The 22,505-nt window shown below is 32.9% G+C and overlaps 2 protein-coding genes across 4 annotated transcripts in view; one reads left to right on the top strand and one right to left on the bottom strand.

The window, feature by feature from the left end:
* Window positions 1-8,957, top strand: part of LOC126843238 (calcitonin gene-related peptide type 1 receptor-like) — a 41,343-nt gene extending 32,386 nt beyond the window's left edge. For all 3 annotated transcript variants that reach the window (XM_050580623.1, XM_050580624.1, XM_050580625.1), the window contains 6 exons: window positions 373-479; window positions 1,349-1,440; window positions 2,775-2,901; window positions 3,670-3,890; window positions 4,171-4,459; window positions 6,535-8,957. In XM_050580623.1, coding sequence (XP_050436580.1) covers window positions 373-479; window positions 1,349-1,440; window positions 2,775-2,901; window positions 3,670-3,890; window positions 4,171-4,459; window positions 6,535-6,693 — 995 coding nt within the window. In that variant the 3' untranslated portion in view covers window positions 6,694-8,957. The remainder of the gene's footprint in view (window positions 1-372; window positions 480-1,348; window positions 1,441-2,774; window positions 2,902-3,669; window positions 3,891-4,170; window positions 4,460-6,534) is intronic.
* Window positions 5,717-22,505, bottom strand: part of LOC126843236 (calcitonin gene-related peptide type 1 receptor-like) — a 42,555-nt gene continuing 25,766 nt past the window's right edge. Inside the window, exons 5-11 of the mRNA XM_050580622.1 lie at window positions 21,864-21,955; window positions 19,969-20,095; window positions 18,378-18,598; window positions 8,124-8,315; window positions 7,780-8,023; window positions 6,934-7,071; window positions 5,717-6,845 (exon numbers count right to left, since the gene is read on the bottom strand). Of these exons, the coding sequence (XP_050436579.1) occupies window positions 6,801-6,845; window positions 6,934-7,071; window positions 7,780-8,023; window positions 8,124-8,315; window positions 18,378-18,598; window positions 19,969-20,095; window positions 21,864-21,955 (1,059 nt within the window). The 3' untranslated portion in view covers window positions 5,717-6,800. The remainder of the gene's footprint in view (window positions 6,846-6,933; window positions 7,072-7,779; window positions 8,024-8,123; window positions 8,316-18,377; window positions 18,599-19,968; window positions 20,096-21,863; window positions 21,956-22,505) is intronic.

The following is a 22,505-nucleotide window of genomic DNA, read 5'->3' as shown; positions in this document are numbered from 1 at the left end:
AGGACGTTTATAAAATTACAAAATATTTACCCGTTTACCTTTTTTTTAGTATTTTCCAGAGCTCTGTGAACTTTTGAAGCTCAGATATTAAATTTAATAATAATAATTTGATTACACATAAATAAATACTTCACTCAGCCATTCCTCCTATCATTTAAACTTAAATGCTTTTAATAGTAGCTATTTCAAGCTGGTTATCGACCAGTTGACGTTTTAAGCAAATTACATGCTTTATAAGTTCCAAAAGTCGGTAGAGCAAACTTGTAACTGATTTTGTAATATTTCAGGATTTTTTTTAGACTTTTAGGCGTCACCATTTGTGTAGGAAGGAAATAATAAATCTTAATCATAAAGCGTTTTGCTGTGTTTCAGGGTACGCAGTAAAGAAATGTATGCCCAATGGCACTTGGTACAGGTCGCCGTCGACTGGAAAATATTGGGCGGATTACACAGACTGTGTTAACACCGACGATTTACAAGTAAATGTGATACTATGATTATTAATGAATCAGTCGCAAAACTTAACACCACTGCGCATCTCATAAGAATTGTATTTTTTAACACAAAAGAAATATTAAGACTAAGAGTTATGTAAGACAAAACGAAAACAAGGCGATAAGACAAAAATAATAACCCACACATAGAAAATTCTATGCTTAAAAGTCAATTTTGACCATAGCAATTAAGTACGCGCCTACATTAGATGAGACGATTAAGTGAAGAATGTGAAAAAATGGCAGAAGACGATCTAAATGATAGATTTAAAACATATATGTTAGAAATGCATTTAAATATACATAACGATATAACACTTGTAAATTACCCAAAACCTTGGAAACACTTTGATCACTGCAAAATCAATTTTGAACAAAAAGGCAATTCAATCATCAATTTGAAACATGAGCAATAGTTAATGATTAAATTAAGAATAATTTGCTGAAAATGTTGTCATAACCGGTTTTGGATAATTAATTTTAAAAACTAAAGTTTAAGTTAAACTTAAGTATACATATATTGCTACTTAAGTTTAAAGTGTTGATAGTGCTCCAAAAAAGTATGAAAAAATAATACAAATTTGATTTTCTAACAAATGTCTCATAAAAGATAAACTACAAAATTGCAAATGGTTTCCAAGAAAATTAGTGTTAAAAAATATTTTACACAAACCTAAAGGGGCAATTTTTCTCCAAAACTTAACGTTAAGCTAAAATTTGTGTATTCTTAAGGACAATACCATTCAAGTAGAATGAGTTGTTGCCCCTTAAACGGTTCATATGATTTATTTATTTTTTACTATAATATTATTGCACGTATAAAACTGATATTGTATTTATTTTTTTTTTTATAGTTCAGAAACCTGGTGAATTCACTGTTCATCTTTGGCTATTCGATTTCGTTGGCCGCTCTGGTCATGTCGTTGCTGATTTTCTTCACGTTCAAGTAAATATAAAAAAAAATCACATATTTTTTAGCTTTTGTTTTGTAGCCGAAAAGCAAAATAAAACGGGTTTACCAAACGGGTATATTTGTCATTATGTGGAATAGGTCTTGACAAACACAATGGTAATAATATATACGTGTGGTGGTGATTTTGTGACCGAAATGCGAAAACATTATATTATTATTATTATTGGCCGGTTTTTGGGCAAACGTAGGTATTGGTTTTTGTTAAGAAATTGCTTTTTTCATTCCGAAACTAATCCCGTTGAAATAATGAAAACCGCCGAAAGAAAGCCCAAACAAATATCGTCCCTCTTACCGTTTGCCTTTTGACGATTAAAGTATACACATAAATATTACATCCGTGGTTTTCGATTCGGCAGCCGGATTATTTTATTCATTTCGACTCGGCAAACATCTTCAGAGCTAAAGTCATCCGAATCGAATAAAAAAATACACAGTGATTTATTAAAAGGACGAGACACTCCGTCAACTGTAACTTTATTAACTTTTTAAACTAGGAAATATTTTACACCACTCTAACGTTGACTGGTCGATAACACTAGTCTTATATAATCACTTTTGAAGTTACTAATGTTTAGAACACGGGGAACGATTGATTGAAGTATTATTCTTATCTACATTTCAACTCCAATTAAATTAAAAGTAAATCAGCCGGTTTCACCGACTATTGTTAAATACACTCTTAACACAATGTTAACAATTCATTTAAATTTAACATCTGTTTAAATGAAATAAGTTTCACCGTGACATTAGCACTGTTAAATTATATTTGTTGAGTTAACAAAACGTTAGTTGGGTTACCAAAGCGGTTACCTCGATTCCAACGTTCTCATTGGTTATTAGAAATGTGGTAACTGATCACTGATAAGTGATTGTATTATTTAATTTGTCAGTTTGTTATTATTTGGCATTTTGTTTTACTTTCTTTTAACGTTTCGGTTTATATAAATAATTTATATAGAATTGTTTAACACATTGTTTACATAGTCTACACTTTTCTAAAAATAGTTTGTCATCAAGGTCATTAAAAGAATTTTTTCTATTTGGAAGGCCTAAAAAAAAAAGGTAGGTAGTGATAAGAATTATTTCCATTGTTATACTCAAGACGGGCAAGACATAATGATATTATCTAAATTACAAAATACAATAAATTATGACATTTGAACCTATATTGCAAGTCTAATCCATTCCTTTTTATCTAATTTACCTACATAAAATAGCTTCTGCTTACCTAATAAAGGGTTATCGAAGCTGTTAAAAATAGTTAACAAATGTTGGTGAAACCGGCTGATTGTCTTTTTAACTTGCAGGACTTTACGATGCACTAGGATTGCCATTCATGTGCATTTGTTCATATCGCTGGTGTTCACCAACGTGGCGTGGATAATATGGTACAAGTTAGTCATATCAGACGTGACGGTGCTCCAGTCCAACGGGGTAAGATATCCGTCGGTGAAAGACATAAAAATAAGCACACGAACCAAGCATTTTCTCACTTATTGCCCATATCATTATTACCTACATAGATTTTTATGATCCATTTTTAATAGCCGTTTTTTTTTTATCGCCCAACTTTTTTATTATGCACACTGCATGTAGGAAAATACTTTGGAAGCCAGGCCGAGATGATTGCCTGCTTCGAGTACTTTTCTAATTACACTTACCTGCTATAAACTTTAAGAGCTAAAAAATAGACTGTACGTAGGTAATATAATCTACATCTATAATAAGGATTTCGAATGATATTTTGGATTTGCTAACTTGACATTTAGTATCCGGTCTATTGTACTGGGATTTTTTTATGCTCCAACTGCCAGTCGTTACAGAAATAGTGAGAAGTTTATCTTAAAGGTTTTGTTTGTGATTATTCTTTAATAAATCAACCGACTCAGCTGTTTTGAAATTTATCATCAAAGCAGAAACCTGGTGATAAAAAATGTGTCGCAGTGGTCTTTTGAAGCGACCGTTCTAACATATTCCATCTAGAAGTATAACTAGAAAAAAATGTCAATATTTTCTGAACACGTCCAAAGAACCTTATCATTGACGTTAATTAAAATGTTGAATTTAAATTACTTAATCTGGTTTTGTACGGTGGCCAACAGAGAATTCCTAGTAAGAGAGTAGAGGTTCATCAAAGGACCAATCAATTTACTGCTCATTAACGGACAAGTTCAAAACTAAACTTGCATTATTTGTTTTCAGATTTACTGTCGGATACTGCACGTACTTTTGCAATACTTTATGGTGGCCAACTATATGTGGATGTTCTGCGAAGGTCTTCATCTGCACCTGGCTCTCGTGGTGGTCTTTGTCACCGACGTGTACGCCATGCGATGGTTCTACGCCATTGGCTGGGGATTTCCCATTGTAGTTACATCGGTGTATGTCATGTGGAGGAGCAGCACGCCTCAAGACACGTTACAGTTGGTTTCAGATCAGTAACAGTGCATAGAAATGCGATCCTATCTTCCTTGGGGGGCCTCACACTTAAATCTAAAAGGAAAGTCCCCAACAGCAGTCTTTACTAGGCCCAATCCTTTTTTATCAATACTAGCTTTCCACACTAAGACCGTTGTATACAAATCCCGTTGTTGGATGTGCTAAAACCGTCATAACTTTGTACCTACAAGCCTTCCGACGATGGATACCTTTCGTCGCGTTCGCCAAGCGCACAAATTGTAAATATATTTCTCCGATTTGCAGGTGTTGGATGGAAGAAAGCCGTTGCCATTGGGCGCTGTCCATACCGGTACTGACGTCGATATGCATCAGCCTTCTGTTCTTGATAAACGTCATGAGAGTGTTGCTGACGAAATTGCACAGAAACTCCATCAACCCGGCACCGATAGGCGTCCGGAAAGCTGTCAGGGCTGCCTTGATACTGGTGCCACTGTTCGGTATTCATCACATACTCATCCCTTACCGTCCGCCGCACAATACGACTTGGGAGAAGATCTATCAACTGTTTACCGTGGCTCTGGTGCCCACTCAGGCAAGTGTTATCGAGGAAATTATGATTTTCAACGTTCTTCTTCACTAAAAACAATTAAAAAACACCGAGACAATTTCAAACATTTAAACAGAAACTGATCACTCGATTAAAGATACTAATTTGATTATATTATGATACTTATTGTTAAAAATAAGACAGAAAATATTGAAATTTTAACTCCGAGTCACACAATTAAGACACAAACGCATATATATATATAATTAATATAATAATATATAACTATTTGTTTCAAAAATGTCTAATATTATTTGTATTAATATAACATAAAAAATAATATGTCTTATTTCTAGAATAATTTCAATAATTTTACCTTAGCCTTACTATTCTTTTATCATTGTATTTTATGCTCGGCTAAAACTACTCAAAGTAGCTGTTTTCTTTAAAATCTTAAAAACAATGCAAATAATAAATGATATATTTTATCTATGCATCAGTTCATCTTTAAACCAATATTGAAGATCTATTTAGTGGTAAAAAAAAAAACAAATTAGAAATGTTGGTTGTCCCTGATTTTTTTCGACGGCAACTTTGTCTACATTTTTTCTTTAATCAAAACGAAATTCTATTAAATTATAGTGAGGTCAACAATGATGTATTAGTTCCACCAATAACATAAGGAAAATTCCAAAAAAAAAAAATAAACATAAGAAGAAATATTATTATATATTTGCATTTAACGTAATTTAGGAAAGTTAATTACAACAATTTTTAATACAAACTTATACGAATAAACTTATTTAATACTATTATTATTATTATTTACAATAGGCGACAAATCATCTTTATAAGGACCAACTTTGGCATTACCAATAAAGAAATTATTTTTTTTATAAAGATTTAAATATAAATAGAAAGTTATATCTATAATTCGTGATTACCTGTTCAAGTATTGGAATGTTAAAAATAATTATTATTACCCGTACAGTATTAATTTTAATAATATTTTTGATTAAATTTGATCTGTTCTTTATATCTAAAAGGCAATTCTCATATTTAGCAAACTAACAAATGTTTTTATTTAGTAATAGAAAAAATCTTAGTTTTTTTTTTTTTGATAAGGTAAATTTGATTAAGTTTCTTATTGTTTTAAAAATTTGAGATTAGCTCTCTTAAAATCAATGTACAATATAATTGGTTAAAATTTGAAAACGCTAAAATCTAAGCTAAAAATCACTACGCTAATTATAATAAAATACAATTCAATTAACATTAAATAGAAGATGAAACCTTGTTACATTGAATTAAACTGGAATTTCCTTGACTTAACGACAATAACAATGCTTAAATTAAAATGTTTATTACAAAAGTAATTGCTATAAGGTAATTTAACTAAGAAAAGGGATCACGAATTACCTTTTATGACTTTTAACTGACATAGTAAATGTAAACCGGGTATGGTTAATACAGTTCAAAACAGGGATTTCCCAAGTATACAATTTATTTATGTTTTAATCATTAGAAAAATTATCGAATGGAATAACAATATGAACAACCTTAATTAAATCGTATCAGTATTATTAACATTTTTTAAAATAATTTTTAACATGAATGTGTTTTATAGCAACAATTGCGTACCGGTCTTCAGTAAGATTAAAATGTGCTCCACTATTCTCCTTATCTCTTACCGCTTCTTATCTTTCACCGCCCCTTATATTTTATTACTTATCAGGTGTTTTAGGTCACAGATTAAATTAAACCAGATAGTGCACTTCATTGTAAAACAATAGATTTAAAAATAAAGATTTTTGATTGGTTTGCTCTCAATGCATTAGGGCCAAATTAAAATACCGAAAATGTTGTATGCACTATTATACAATAATAACGTAAACATTGTTGATGATGATAGCACTACAGATGGTTGATAATATTTCTTTGGCCACACTGTAAAATAGGAGGATTTTTTTTTGTGGTCACACTGGCGTCACACAATGACGTGTTCGGTTGAGATTAGTAGCAGCTAGAGACCATAAAACACATTCATGTTTTTCTCCTTTTACATCTCTAGGATAATTTATATTAACTCTGACATTTTTATTTTATAATTTTCGCTACAGGGTCTATGCGTGTCCGTACTGTTCTGTTTCGCCAACGTGGACGTGCACGGCGCTTTCCACAAGTACATCAGGAGAATCAAGAGGAGAGGCACAACGCACACAAACGTAACCGGCACAACGCAACCGGCTCAGTCGCAAATAAGAGACGTGATCGTCTGAACGTGCTGCCACTGTTGATTTTTCCATATATTTTATTACCGTTATGTACATACTATTAACTATTATAAATAGGAACACCGTTGACCAGAGTTTGGTTTACATTTCGACTACAGTTGATCGGTTTGAACGCCTCGAACCGCACTGCCCGTCCTCTGGAACAAACAGCAGCAACGTTAAAACACTGAATGGCCGGCCGGTGACTACTTAGGCGGTCGTGGGAGAAGTGGACACGAAGTTCACCTGAGTCTGGGCGTCGTCAGTGACCAAAAGCCTCGGGTGGTTGTGCGACGACGACGCGGTCATCTTCAGGCACGGGTTCCACGACCCGTTCTTGTTTACCTTGCAGTACTTCCATCTTTTCTTGATTTCCGACAGCACCTGCGAATACGGATTATTCCATTCAATAAATAAACATCTTATAAATCATCCCTTATCAGCTGATTCTCTTAACAATCACCGCTTATCAGTTGATTCCCTTAGCAATCATCTCTTATCAGCTGATTCTCTTAACAATCATCTCTTATCAGCTGATTCTCTTAACAATCATCTCTTATCAGTTGCACAGAAATCATCGATTTCCCATTATCACTATTCCATCTTCATTCCCTCTCCTCGTGCTGTAAAATTTCACCTGCTACTACAAAGTTTCGCGCACACTTATCGACATATCTCTTCTTCCCTCTCCGTTTTCTTTGTGCCTCAAGAGCTTTACAAGTTTTCGACAGACCCACCAAAATTACATTTTTTCCATTTAGCAGAAAAACATTGTGTCACGAATATGCCTAATTGATTGTCTCTTATTAATGTGTTGAAACGTTCTTGAATTAAAATATTAGCTCGATCATTTTCATATACATTCGAAAATACTCTTATCAGTTGATTCACTTGCCAATAATCTCTTCAATCAGTTATCCAGAGATTATGAATTATTACTATTACTATTGCAACCTAACCTACACCTCCAGGCTCCATTCCTCCTTTCTTCTTATTCTCTCCATTCCTATCATCTTTCTATACTATCTCCTCTATCTCCTCGTACATCTCCATCCCATTCCCACTCGAACCATCGGCGGCTGTGGATCTCACCTCTCCGTTGCAAAAGCAAAACAACAGGGCGACGCATAAGCCTTGAAACGACACGACCACGGCTGAGGTGACCTGGTAAACGGGTTCCCAGGACGTGCCGGGTTCAGGTCGGAATGGCATTAGCATGTACTGGAGACCGAGCAGTGGAATCAGGATGAGCGTGGCCCTGACAGCCTTGCCGGTGCGACCCGTGCCCGTATGGGTTTTCTCGAAGCTGTCCACGCTGGTGTTGTTCCTCTTGAAGCTAAGTCAAACATAAGGTTAGCTTAACGACCCGACTGTCACTCGGTCTCGAAAAAAAAGTCAATTTCAAAAGGTCGAGTGGTCCAAAATTCGTTGGTTACCTGCGAAGACTAAACGTTTGTGCGCGTTCTCTGGACCCCACGTGCTTTGGGCTGGCCGTGGTTATTTGTCTGGCGTGAAGTTTGATCAACAAAAGTCGTACGATGTTGATGAGGAAGACGAAATTGGTCAGCACTGACACGCACACCGGGCCCGAGAGTATCCACAAGTACAACGATTCGTGTATCCAACAACTGGAAAAACAAACACAATTGTCATTTATTTCCAAAAAATTACCAACCCCATTTTGTAAACAAAATATATATATATATATATATTAGATGAGTGTATTTATAAATTCTTTTTATATATGCGAGTGCCATTGTTTGTTTTTAACCTGTTGATTTATTAAATCTTAGCTACGATGCGGAGCCGAGAAAGTATTGTAATTGTAATGATGATGTGTCTTTTTTTTTTTTTGTGGTGTATGGACTCACAATATGTCTTAAATAGCTGGACCGATTTTTTCATCAAGCAAGATCAGATCAGAAATCCTACCCAAAAAATACTATACAAAGCCGAAAATGGAAACCCTCGACCTGATTATTTTAAAATTTGTGTGGAATGTTCTGAAAGAAAGAAACCGTCTCCCCTACAAGGGGCTGAACATTTTTGTGTAGTTAACTCTATTAGGTTTTAAGTTTCAGCATCTAAAAATTAGCCAGTAAGTAGATCTAGTAAGGTCCTATAGCATTTACATTTTTTCTGTGGAAATTTTGTTTTAATATTTGTATAAATTAAATATTAACTGACAACATTAACGTAAGGCACGTTGTTTTCGCAAAATAATAGACATTTGCAAACTTTCTACATTTTTTTATTAATGTATTTTTTTACCATCTTATAAATGTTTCAATCGACCTGTCAAAATGTTAAGTAGATTATTTTTAACTTATAAGTTCATAGCATACATACTTAAATACTTTTTTTTCAAATCGCCCTTCGAAAAACAATTTTTTAAAAAATACAAATACAAACAAGTGTATTGTTTTAAAAATGTTTTATATTAATATTAAATAGTTCTGTACAATTTCGCATCGTAGCGTTGGATTTGAAAATAACTTTATTAGTTTCAATTGGAATTATATTCCTGAAGACCTGTGGCTTTTTCAATAATAAACGTGCCTATGTATAAAATAGTTATAATATATTAAGTGATGTAAACTATTTATTTAATAAAAGACAAAGGTTTGACGCTAATCACAAATGTGTTGCACTTTTAAACCGACATTTTTGTTAAATTCGAAAAATATGTAACTTAGTGAAAACTGAAAGATTTACAAATTGAATTTGATTGAGGGCAAAATGCATATCACTCTTTTAGCCGAAATCACAGTAACTTAGTTTATTTTTTATACTGTTCACGCCACGACGTTACTGCTAGTGGAAAACAAAATAAATATACACATTATTTAAGTGCAGTGTATACTTAGGTTAGGTTAAGTTATTTAGGGGAAAATGTAGGTACTTATGTACGGTTTGAACTGTATGCAAACAAAGACATGTTGAGATAAACAAAATTGAGTGTATTATAATCGACAGGTTTCTTTACAGACCTCAAATTGTAAACTCATCCCGTTAGGATTTAATGTAATGATGAACAATTTCACTAATTAAGTTCACTGTGCGCCATCTACCAGTCGTTTGGGAAAATGCGTTAATTCTATGGTTGGCCGTTGTGCTTCGTTAGGAGAATAAAGTTTATCTTGTGAATTATGAAGGTTGGCGGTTATCGTTTAGGCGATTGCTGTCTTTTAACAAGGATTGGCAATTGGCATACCAAAAATAATGTCCTCGTTTTTCTAGCTTATGGTTTGACAAATAGAACAACCCCCTTAAGGGTACCTTAGTAAATCGACGTCCATCTGATCATATATTATGACTGTGATCTAAAAGACAACTTTGTTTTTTGGTAACCGATTTTCCAAGATTCACAATTTCTCACAAGCCAGAGCTCAAGCCTCATTTATATTTTGCTTTCAGTAGAATATTGTATTTTTTTTTCCATCAGCGACCTTAAAAATTGCAGACAAAGGCAAACCTAGGTTTCATAAAATTCATTAGTTTTCCAAGCAATTAAATATCTTACACTTAATAAATTTCCTCGAACCGTTTAATTATGTAAAACAAAAATTGTTTAAGGGTCACTTATTTGAAAATATTCTTAAACTTTTACAGGTGTACTTTTGTAAAATTTTGAGAACGCTGAACTCAGAAGAGTAACTAATTCTCCTTTCATTTAGGGGAATATGTTTATTCAGTGTCGGTAATTGTTCTCAATTTTCCCCGTTTTTCGAATATTTTCCAATTCTCTTGAAAATTTTCGGCCATTTTGAACTCTGGTTATTAGCAAATTTGAGGAAAAAATGTAGTCAAGGAAAATTTCACCTCGGTTCGCCAAATCTATTTGAGTTTTCCGAGAAAATAAATATCTGACACTTCATAAATTTCCTCGAACGCTGTTTAGGGTTTTCCGAGGAATTTCTCAAAATCGATTAGGCTACTAGCGAATAACGCGATGCCCATCATAATGCTATATCCGCAAGTCAGACATCTGGCACCGGTACTTTGTCAAAGTTGACATTTCACGCATCTCAAACAAAACATAACCACATAATATATTACTTTAGAATTTTTTTATGTTTATTTTTTTTTTTTTAATAAAACTGATGACACGACTGCTTCGAAACTCGGGGTTCCATCTATCATGGTAATAATAATTGTAAAGAGTAATAATTTATTTTGCAGGGTAATGAAAACATGGTGTTTGTTGGCGCCCGAATTATTTCCCAATAATTTTAACCTCGCAGAGAAAATTCTAGTGTACATTAGCGTTTGACTTCATCTCAGAGACCTCATGAATCGCAATACACTGTCTGTAAACATAATTATACAGTGGAATAATAATCACAATATTATACTATACAAAACTAAGTTCATATTTTTATCATATTTAAGTATCGAAATTGCTTTTTTGAAACTTTTACTTTTTATTCAAATTACATTTGCCAGCCACCATAGTTACATTATAAAACAGTTATCAAGACAAACACGGGTGTTTCTAGAATCTCCTTTAAACGTTAATGTATCTATTATAAGTGGTTTCGGAGCCGACTGCTGGGATCAGATTTTTATAATGATATGTTTTTAGTTTCCGAAACACGAGATCTCCTAAACTGGTTAGGTCATATAACGCAAATCAATTGATCAGAAATCGCCATTGAACGGAACTTGAAAGAGCTATTTTAAAAGATCACTCCTATCCATATCCAGGTCTATGGTCCGCTAATTTTCGTTAGTAACTATAAGCACTTAATACGATATGTTAGATACCCCCAAGTGCAAATTTCACACAACCCACGTGCAGCTAAACTGCTAAGCACCTTGAGCAAACACGGCTCATGGCTAACACGCGTTAAGATTGTAATTATAACAGAAGATTGCACGGCGCTTGTCGTGAAAGGAAATCATATTTCATTGTGAATTGATCGCCTGCAAAGATTCTGGCCGGACAACCAGGAGAAGTGTAATATATTACTCGACTGCTTCTCTAATTAGCCTGAGAAAATCCCACACCTGCGATCAAATAGGCCTCGTGAGCCTCGTCGTCGCCAGTTATAATATAATGCTCGTAATTATAAATTCCATTCGTTCAGGTTTAATGTCGGTTAAAAAACCAAAAATAATACTTATAACACTTGCAACTTTTTAATAACTTCCATAGACGGATCAGTCACTCGAGATTCGTTTAGTTTCTGATAGAGATGACATTCCATCGCTTCCTCTATTCCTGCTGAACGACTATTAGTTTTTTTTCTCTCTAATGTGGTCAATTCGTTCATTGGATTCCAAGCCTTATTCCATTTTAGACCTTCTGTACAGATTTAAAAGTCCTATTTGGAACGTTTGTCGATTAAAGTTGTCTTTCCTCACAGGCCGCTGATACTTAGTGAGTTTATAAATTGACCATCCCGAGTTAAGGATCCCTTTTAATATTCATGTCAGTTCCTTGCTATCTCTTCCAACATTATATACTACCTTACATCCATAGAACTATAGTATAAACGCTTCGGCCAATCACATAATAAAAGAGTGCAATGAATGGAGTGTCTTCCAAACCATTGATTTGTTTCGCATGATTTTAGCCAAGTTATAACCCCATTTAAATTTATACTAAGTTTTTAAATTATTTTTAAAACCATACATCTTAAGACTATTTGATCCACTTTCTCAGTTCAAATACAATTATTTTTAGTTTTATTGGTTTTATTGGCGTCCATTTATGTGGGCTTACATAGTTATTTTGAACATAACATCTTAAGATCTAAGTTTTTAGTACTTGGGTGTGTTTAACGTTTATTATATTTCATAATAACAAACTTTGGAGCACGTTATACAAGGTGTAGTGGCTGCGTTGAATAATTTATGGAAAGCCACGATGTTAACGTTTTCAAGAAGATGTCAGGAAATTCGATTGAGCGTGTGGCACTTAATAACATAACATCTTGGTGTTCCTTTTGTCGACGCCCTCCACAACTTTCATCTTATTTTCTTCAAAATCTAACCTTGCGGTGACATCACTGTTTACAAGTGCCAATGAAATCGAAAAGCTTTCTATCGACGAAGATGGAAAAAGCCACTTGTATTTTTTCACCGCGTTATTGTCAAATCAGCGCATAAATAATTCAACTATAAAAATATTTATTGGGAAAACCCCGTATTTAATACACAGGCAGCCGGTTTCACCAACTATTGTTAAATACACTCTTAACACAATGTTAGTAAACAATTCATTTAAATTTGACATCTGGTTAAATGACATAAGTTTCACTATGACATTATTATTGTTAAATTCTATTTGTTAAGTTAACAAAACGTTAATTGGGTTACCAAAGCGGTTACCTCGATTCCAACGTTCTCATTAGTTATTAGGATATGTGATAACTGATAAGTGATTGTATGATTTAATTTGACAGTTTGTTATTATTTGACATTTTATTTTACTTTCTTTGGACGTTTCGGTTTATATAAATAATTTATATATAATGTTTTAACACATTGTTTAGATAGTCTATACCTTTTTAAAAATAGTTTGTCATCAACGTCATTAAAATCATTTTTTCTATTTTGAAGGCCTAAAAAAAAAGTAGGAAATGATAAGAATTATTTCTATTGTTATACTCAAGACAGGCAAGACATAATAATATAATCTAAATTACAAAATACAATAAATTATGATATTTTAACCTATAATGCAAAGTCTGTTCCATTCCTTTACACTTAATCTACCTATATAAAATAACTTCTGCTTACCGAATAAAGGGCTATCGAAGTTGTCTTTTCTATTGTTCTCTTAAATACTCAATTTCAAGAAATTCCTCATCAAATGTGTGACTCATTATATACTATTAATATAATCAGTCAACAAAAATTATGAAACAATTTCTGAACTATAATAATATGAATATTATATATATAAGTACAACAATACATTTTAACATGCCGATTTCGGGTGATTAATTTAACAATCGTTTTGACAATGTGTGAAGGCTAACAAATCTCGACGAAACCCAATTTTCACTGACTAGTTGTAATTAACAATAAGTTAAATTCTTAACAAATGATGGTGAAACCGGCTGAAAACGTTTCACAAATATTCGACAAATGAAATAACTTGCATATGTTCTAGTGGATATGTTTAAGATTACATTAATTTACACACATTCTATTTAGTGATGAGCGGTGTGAGGTAAAGCGGTGTTTGTTAAGAACAAAAACTATGCTAATATAAAACAATTATTTTTTGTAAGAATGTTTTATACTATATCCAAAATGTACTTGGTGAAAAATGTCAGCGTTTTGTTGGGTATTTTTCGTCAGAACCGTTTAACTTTTATAGTCCGCATAACGTGCGAAACGGGTTAAACAACCATTAGGTTAAGGAGATATAAAAACGTTTATTTTTATTTTATTACAAATCCCACAATATGTTTTCTGTTATCTCGCATCAAACAAAATAGCAAATCAGTTGATGCTTATTTTATTTTTTTTTTTTATCAAAACTTTAAATCAAATAACCCTCGAGCATTGGTTTCATTTTAAAAGTCAACGTACCGTTCTACATATTATGCAGAGAAAAGTTGCAATTCCCAGTCAAGATAGTTGGACGATACAGTGTATTGAAGTTCTAAAGTGTGAATAATGTTTATATTAAAATGGAACTTTGTTTGAATTTTATACTGTGGAAATATACAACTTGAGTGACGGCTAAAAGTAAAACTGGGAAGGTGGCGAAACTTGAAACGCTCAGTCAACATTGGATGCGCCCGGTGAATGAATAGCCGCGTTTCAAAGCATTTTATTTATCTTGCTATTTAATATATTACTTTAACCTAGAGGTAAATTCAGTAATAATGAATCCGACCAACCAAACATTAAGAGTGATTCGTCAAGTATAAGACGACAGAAAGGGTCTGTTAAAAAATTGCAATTTTGTAGTTATTCTTTTTTATGACAATTAGGTGTACATCATTCAACAATTTTAGGCAATATTTAACCAGTTTTGGACAACCACTTAACATACTTTAATACTTTTAAGTTATTAGAGTTTTAAATTTAGGGTGGGTGGATAATGTTAGAAGATAAAAGTAATTCCGTCTTATTAAATCAAAAATGTAATTTAATATGTATGTCACTATTTTAGTTTTAAGAGTCGATAGAGATACTTTACTGTTTTCATCATACAAATTATTGGATTACTAGAAACTTGTTAACAGAAAATAAGATGAAAGTTTCAGAGTGTGTCGACAAGGTGTTATGTTGTTAAGTGGCACACGCTCAAATGAATTTCCTAGTATTTTCTCAAAAAAGTAAACACCGTGGGTTTCCATAAATTAATCAACACAGACACTATACCTAGTGTAAAGTGCTCTAAAGTTTATTGTTATACAACCTAACTTAAACTCTTATCATGATGTCATATTCAAACGAAACATGCCATCTTCAAGTCCATAACAATTCAAGTCTAAAACCTTTAAAATAAAATTAGTTCTTTTTAATTGGTTACCTTCTCCTCTCCATATACTCTTCCTTAATCTAAATTCTATAAAAAAAATAACGGATCTACAATAGTTTTTATTTCAATTGCAAAACATGTTCCATGTTTTACTTGTGTAACTGTTGAGATTATGTGTTGAGTTTTTATCATAGAACGTAGACTAAACTTTCCAAAGTAAACTTCACATCTTTAGTATGTTTTCTTATCATTTTAGCGAGAACACTCAAATATTTTCGTTATTTCTCAATATTGTTGTTATTATATTTTTTCTTCAATTCTTCTGATCTTAAAATTGTTAAACAAACATCACTTTTGCCAACATTTTCCGAATCAAACAGCCGAGTTTGTTGATTTAAAATTACCTCGGTGCCATTAATAATTATTAAAAAAGCTACGTGGAGACAGAAATGTCTGCCAAATATTAAATACAAGCGGTTCATTAAGAATAAAAAACGTTTTATCTCTATTTGTATTGTGCTTGTTTTTGGAGACACTTTGGCTTGTCATTTTACAAACATTAGACAATATTCAAATGTTTACCTTTTTTATTTTTTTTACAGCTCATGGCAACTCAATATGTATTTAATTACCTTTAGTCGATAACCAGTTTTGAATAAATACTTTTAAGCAATAATATCTTTAAAAGTAAATTATTCAAAACTAGATAAAAAAACTGTAACCGTTTTATGAAAAATAAGTGTCTTAATGAATCACTCTGTATACTTTATACTTATGGCGAATACTTTCGACCAGCAAACCATTGTCTTCGTGAGAAATCATTTTCGCTCAAAACGAAAAATTACATTCTGACATTAGTTAAATCCTTCTGGCGATTAACCGTTCGCCAAAGGATATCCGACGTTAATTATTGTACTGTGGCTAAAACGTCTTCCATCCCTCGACCAAACCGTACACACCAGCATATACATCATTAATAACAGAGAGTGAACCCTTTTACCCACGAATAATCCATACACTGTTCGTGTTATCCAGTACTGAGCGAGAAATATTATAAGAGCAACATACAACATTTATGAAGTTTGCAAAAACAGCAGTTAAGTACAGCTTTTGTAAACTACCGAGCTGGAAGTAATAATAATAATAAAATCCGCGAAATTTTAAGCAAAGCTCTAAATGTAGAAGCGCAATAGTAATTGTTTTTAGACTTTGTGTCTAAACGTTGTGAAACGTGGTACAACAGTATGAAACATTTGTTGTTCAAATTACCAAGACTGCAAGATGCACAGTGGTAAAGCGTTATAGACAAAAAGCTTGAACTGAATTAGTGAAATTGTGTATATTTAAGCTTGTTGTTGGAGGTCTGCAAGGAAACTGTTGAATATAATAAATTATGTTTATATTTACAAGTTTTGTGCTGGTGAAGCTATTAATTGGGTTTTTTTAACGGTGACGGTAACGGTTTTAACGGTTATTGGTATTGATTTTTCACAACACTACAATAATTAACTTTCAATGTTAACATTAAAAATTAAATTCAAAATCATGTTTTAAGGAAAATACATATAAGTTAGCCAATAAACTCAATCAGAAATAAATTTGTGAATGTTTAAACAGAAAGGAAATGTTAAACCTACTTAAGTCCAGAAAACATATTCATCGAAAAATTGAGTAATAACAACAAATATATTCTCAATTCATAAACTTTATTGAAGACAAATCTTAATATTATAATCTATACAAAAGGATATCTTTAATGTAGAACACATAATTATTCGTAAGACCTAAAATAAAATGACACTAGCAAGCACAACAAGTTCATCATGTTGCACCCCAAAAATTATAATAATAATTTGAATAATGGTGTTGAGGTTGTAAAAATATATTGTCACACTTTTGCTGCTTTTACTTACAATATAACTATAAAAAAAATTCACTTAAAGAGAGAGCTACTACTAAGGTAGGCCATAAAGGTTTAGATTAAATTTAGATGATTAGTAACTAATTTATTACAATAAAAACTCTCAATACCAAATGCATTGCTCATTGGCTGTTTGTATCAGTTTAACAGTATTTTGTATAAAATTAAAAATGTAATAACGGTATTGGATATAATTGTGTTGAAATAAATAAACGCAGAAGCATCATAACATGTTTAAGGTTTGTTAAATAAGTAGAACGAACGAATACCTTAGTAATAATAAATCAACATAATCAGTTTCAAATTCAAATCTCACAAATTTTCCAAGTTGACCCTTAGGTCTTGAAAATATTGTCTTGCCAGTGATTTGCGATACACGATATGCAATAAACGCGTTGGCGATAGAAGATTGCTCGAAAAATAAAACACCCACGCACCATGATGAGAAATCCAAGATTTACAAGTCAAGTTCACCGGGAAAACGATTTTATTTTTGTAGCCCCAATTCCTCCCGGTAATATATGTAAGTGCTACAAGATTTTTCATCTGACAAACGACTTTTGTACTTTTTTTTTTCTTTTCATAAAACGACAAAGGCAACTTACTGTCCAGTCGCACTGCGCTCTGGTGAAATTGCCTTTGTCGTTTTCCAACTTGTTTTTCCAAATGAATATAGTATCACATTTTTTAACCGACATTGAAAGCGTACAACGGTTCGATTTTACACAAAAATACAATTAAAAGTTTTTGAATTCAACAAGGATCGAGTGTTGGTCGTCCGCCATATTGATACAACTAAAAAAAACTTTGGCCAGACGACATTGACAAAGAGTGTGTGGTCGAATTTCGTCGCTTATTGTTAGTAATTCATCTATGTGAGCATTAGACAGCCTTGTGTTATGGTTGATCAAGTTACATTGCGGTTTTCTCACAATAACAATAGCGAAACGTCAAAAAAGTCCACGATGACTGAAAAATATAGCTTCCATAAAGTGCTCGCACCAAGACCAACGCAACACATTATTTTCTATATGTTATACTGCACTTTTCTACTGTGGTTAAAGTTACATTTTTGATAATCTTAAATAGCCTCTGCCACGGATGCCTTCGTATTAGGTTGTCTTATTAATGTCCGCAAACAATTTCCTCCTCATCGAGGAGGATAAACCATTTGTGGATATGTCTAATGAAACCTACCCACTCCTGATGATTTCTCATCAGTTATTGAGTGGTTCCTTTAACACATCCCCCTGCACCATCCCTGTCTCCTACCTGCTCTTAATCCACAAACCCGAACATAAGATGAAAACGTTTACTCACTGTAAAGTTTCACCGGGAGTATTCGTACGGACAGTTACATAAGTGGAAACCAGCAAGGCGGGTACACCCCAACCGATTGTGTGCAGGAACGGCATCACCTTTGTCTCTGTGATGAACGTGACCACCAGCAAAGTATGCAAGTATAGTCCCTCGCAGAACATCCAGAAGTACGTGGCCACCAAGAAATAATGGACCAACACGTGCAGCACCTTGCAGCCCAACTGAAACATATTTCAACGGTCATTAAACGAAAACTAGGCTCGATACCTGGAAAATGATCCATACCTGATCACTTGTTCTTCGATCTACCTCTATTTTTGAATCCCCCGACACTAATATATCTTATCTGTTTCACTGTACTACCTTCACGTCTAAATCATCTCAACATAATATCTTCTGAGAATCTGTCGAAAATTTCTGTGACCTATCTGTGACTCTAAAGGCAAGGCCAGGGTTGGTATGATGGGGTAGGAGGCGGATAGCGATAAGTGGTGATGAGGTGGGAATGGTATGGCCATAAAAAGAAATCAATAATTCCTGGATAGGAGACAGAAAATCAACTGATACAATGTCTTCCCTCCAAGAAAAATATGACAATTTTAATGTTATTGGTAAACTACCAAACTATCTATTGTTATACTAATTGTTAATCTTCTATAACCTAGTCATTCCATGCATCTTTCTCGACATTCCAGCTACTTGGTTTTTTACTTTTTTTTCATTCACTTCAGCCATCATTGCTAGCCTTACTAGTCTTATACAATTTTCCGTTCATTTTTAAGTGCATATTTCCACCGCATCCAACATTTTTTTCATTGTCTCTCATAACTCAGCCCAAATACTAAAACTGTTCTACCCCGTTCGCCAATATGTTATGCAATCAATTTTATAACTATGTTTAATTATTCATATACAGCTCTTATGCTAACTAATATGCAGCATAAAAACTAGGTTGCGAAAATTTACATTTTGAAAATATTTCTACAAAATTCAACACTATTGTAAGCCCAATACCATTGTTCAAGGCCGAATTTAAACTAAAGTAAATCAGGCGTGTATGGAAATTCTGTACACCTATCATGCGGCTATGCAATGAATACAGGATTTCATTTTTCCATTACACTTTAAATTTGATGAAAAAAAAATTACAAATAAAATATGAAATTATGAAATACGTACAACTGAAATATGTATTTTACGTATTCTGTTTACTGTAATCTATGAAAACGCAAACGAAAATTAAATTATAATAAATAATAACCTGACTGAGGCAGTCACCATTTGAATATCTTGTTTGAAAAAGATTATTTCCAAAGATCTTTTTCTATTAAAAATGCATTTGACGTACATAATGAGTAGATTATAATGAGCAATAAACGATTTCTAGTCATTTGTAATACAACAAATTTAATTAATTTTAAATTTAAATGTAAAACGCGAAAATTCAATTTACTCAAGTATGCGGGTAAATTGAATATGAAATACCTTTTACAATTTTGCATCTATAATAAAATAACGACCGCCTACAGTGTTTACTTTATTCACATCAGTTGGACATTTTGAGAATTAAAACAAAAAAAAAACATCTTACCCCGTTCGTCATCAACACAGGTAAATTATCCACCACAGCTTCGTACCATACTAACCACAGGAAGTTGTTCACGGCCAGCGATATGAACAGGTTCTTGTGTATTTGTATCCTGGTACAAGTGAGACTTCTGAAAATAAAAAATAAAAACAAATTTGTGAGATTTCGAGCTGAAGCTGGAAATGTAGAAACATTGTAATTATTTAGGCTTTTTTAGGAGAGGGGAGCAGAGGACTGTTGTGGTTTTGTCCATGATATATGTTGTTTTTTCTAGGATTTATCAAATATATAAAGGTGTTATCATCATGTTACCATCACCTAACCTAACCTTTTAACAGTTAATTCGATTTAAAGAACCCACTCGGCTTGAAATTCCAACATCCGTTTATGTTATTAAGTCTATTGTTCGTGACGATTTAATGTAAATAAATTCAACACAATATGTTGTATACATGCAACTTGTTAATTTAGTTAACTATTGTATTGAGTTGTTTCGACAACACATAATAAGTTCTTTTTTCCACTATTAACCTCCCCCCTCAAAAAGTGGAACGAATATAAATATTCCCAGCGTTTACTTGTATAAATAGTACAGCGCTGCTGTTATGTACATTATGCACGATTTATGGTCACTAAATAATCAATTGTATCAGGTCAGCAGCTGTGTAGATACAAGGACCGCACACAGTTTGTTCGATAAAGCGATTGTTAAAACGATAAAGTTCCAGAAATACAACCGAGAGCGGCTTGATGTATCGTAAATTAAACAGGCGATGCCAGTTAAATCGTCTGGGGTAAAATAATGGCATCGATGGAGAGATAAGGTTGTTGGCAAGCGACATGATCGATTGTGACATGAGGATGCGACAGAGCATGCTATTGACACACACTACACTAGTTTAATAATTAACAATAAGTAACAGCTTCGAAATGAACGCTTTTTCACCAAAACGGGCCAATGAGTTTACCACAATTATTATGCATTACCATAAACAATATCCGTCGTCCAAACTGATTTGCATGTTGATCTCGAATTACAAATTAGTATAAATATTTTTCCATACACAACGTGACAAAAACAATATGTATCAAAGTATCAATGAAAATTAAAAAAAAAAAAAAAAACAGTACCCGATGGCTTACCAATGTAAAAATGAAAAGCGTGGCCATATAATATATTATATTATTTATTTATCGCATGGCCAATGATTTATTTTCGAACACAAATCCAACAGGACCAAGACCGTCGCATGTCTGTGTCAGTGCCTTCATATTTTACACAATAATTTATAAAATATACACATTTTTATTTATTTTTTTGTTCCTCCCTATTTGATTTGGGTATTTTTATAATAAGTCTAAACAACACTGATTGTCCTTTTACCCTTGTGATATTTACACTGTATTTTATATAGACAATTAATTTGAAAGCATTTAAATAATATTAAAATCTTACTAAAATGAACGGACAGAAAAGGATAAGTCCACATTTTGATGAACATTTGGTTATTTCTGGGCGAAATCATTTCTCAGTGTGACGAAGGCCGTTAAATTTATCTTGCAGTCTTAACATTAAGCCTGGGATAAGATTTTAATTACGTGCCAAGGTACTTTTAGCTTCGATGCTATTTTTAAAACTGAAATAAATTTTGTTCTTGTCTCGTACATAAGACGTTCCAGCAGATAGCTAAGAAATTATATGAAACTACTGTGAAATATTTTTTTAAATTACATTTTTTAAAGTATTTCTTCCTCTATTAACTAACGTTGTCTTGCCAATATCGCTCTACCCTTAACGATGGTTGAGGGATGGAAATCATCCCTTGCTATGCTCGCATATAACCGTATCGTTCCTTATCGACAGAGTCATAAAAATATATAAACTATCCGGTACTAACCTGAAATAGAAAAAAATGAATATGGAAGCGAGCAATGCAGCCAGCGATACGGTATATCCCCATTTGTAGATCATGTTGACGTGGTTTCTCAGCTGAAATAAGAGGGAAAAATGAATTATTATACCGTGGAATAAATAAATATAAATATTTATATACCTATATAGAAAGAGAGAGGGGAAAAAAGAGGGATGTAAGGTAAATGGTCGGTCGTCCATCATCACACCAAAGAAAATCGTTGGAACAAATACATGAGGAAATAAAATATATATATTAAAAAATCAAACGGTATATTTCATTCCTGCTTCTTTTTCGTGTAGCAACCCATTATTTATTTATCCTTTTTTTTTTTTTAAATTCCAATAATAAAACATTTTTTAGAAATCTGGGTCCAGTTAAGTGAAACTTGGTTGAAACTGCCTGATTGATATTCCCTCTCCTTTCTCTTTCATATTTTGTAACTGATTGTGTAATTTTTCAAGATCTGCTATCACATCAGTTCGGTACTTTCCTGAGGGTCTTTTCCACTCATCTTTGCCATTAATACCCGATTAATAACTTGGACCATATGCCTTCCAAACGTGTCACAACCGAGCCAAACTCTTGAATTTAATTCACGATAGGACGTTGGACTTGCTGCAATTA

This window comes from Adelges cooleyi, unplaced genomic scaffold (genome assembly GCF_023614345.1).
Source record: "Adelges cooleyi isolate 19-005CV unplaced genomic scaffold, UGA_ACOO_1.1 ACOO_flye_CR_arks_rails_tigmint_CR_PRNA_574, whole genome shotgun sequence".
Taxonomy (NCBI): domain Eukaryota; kingdom Metazoa; phylum Arthropoda; class Insecta; order Hemiptera; family Adelgidae; genus Adelges; species Adelges cooleyi.
Note: the sequence above shows the minus strand (reverse complement) of the source record. Positions and strands in the feature narration are given on the sequence as shown.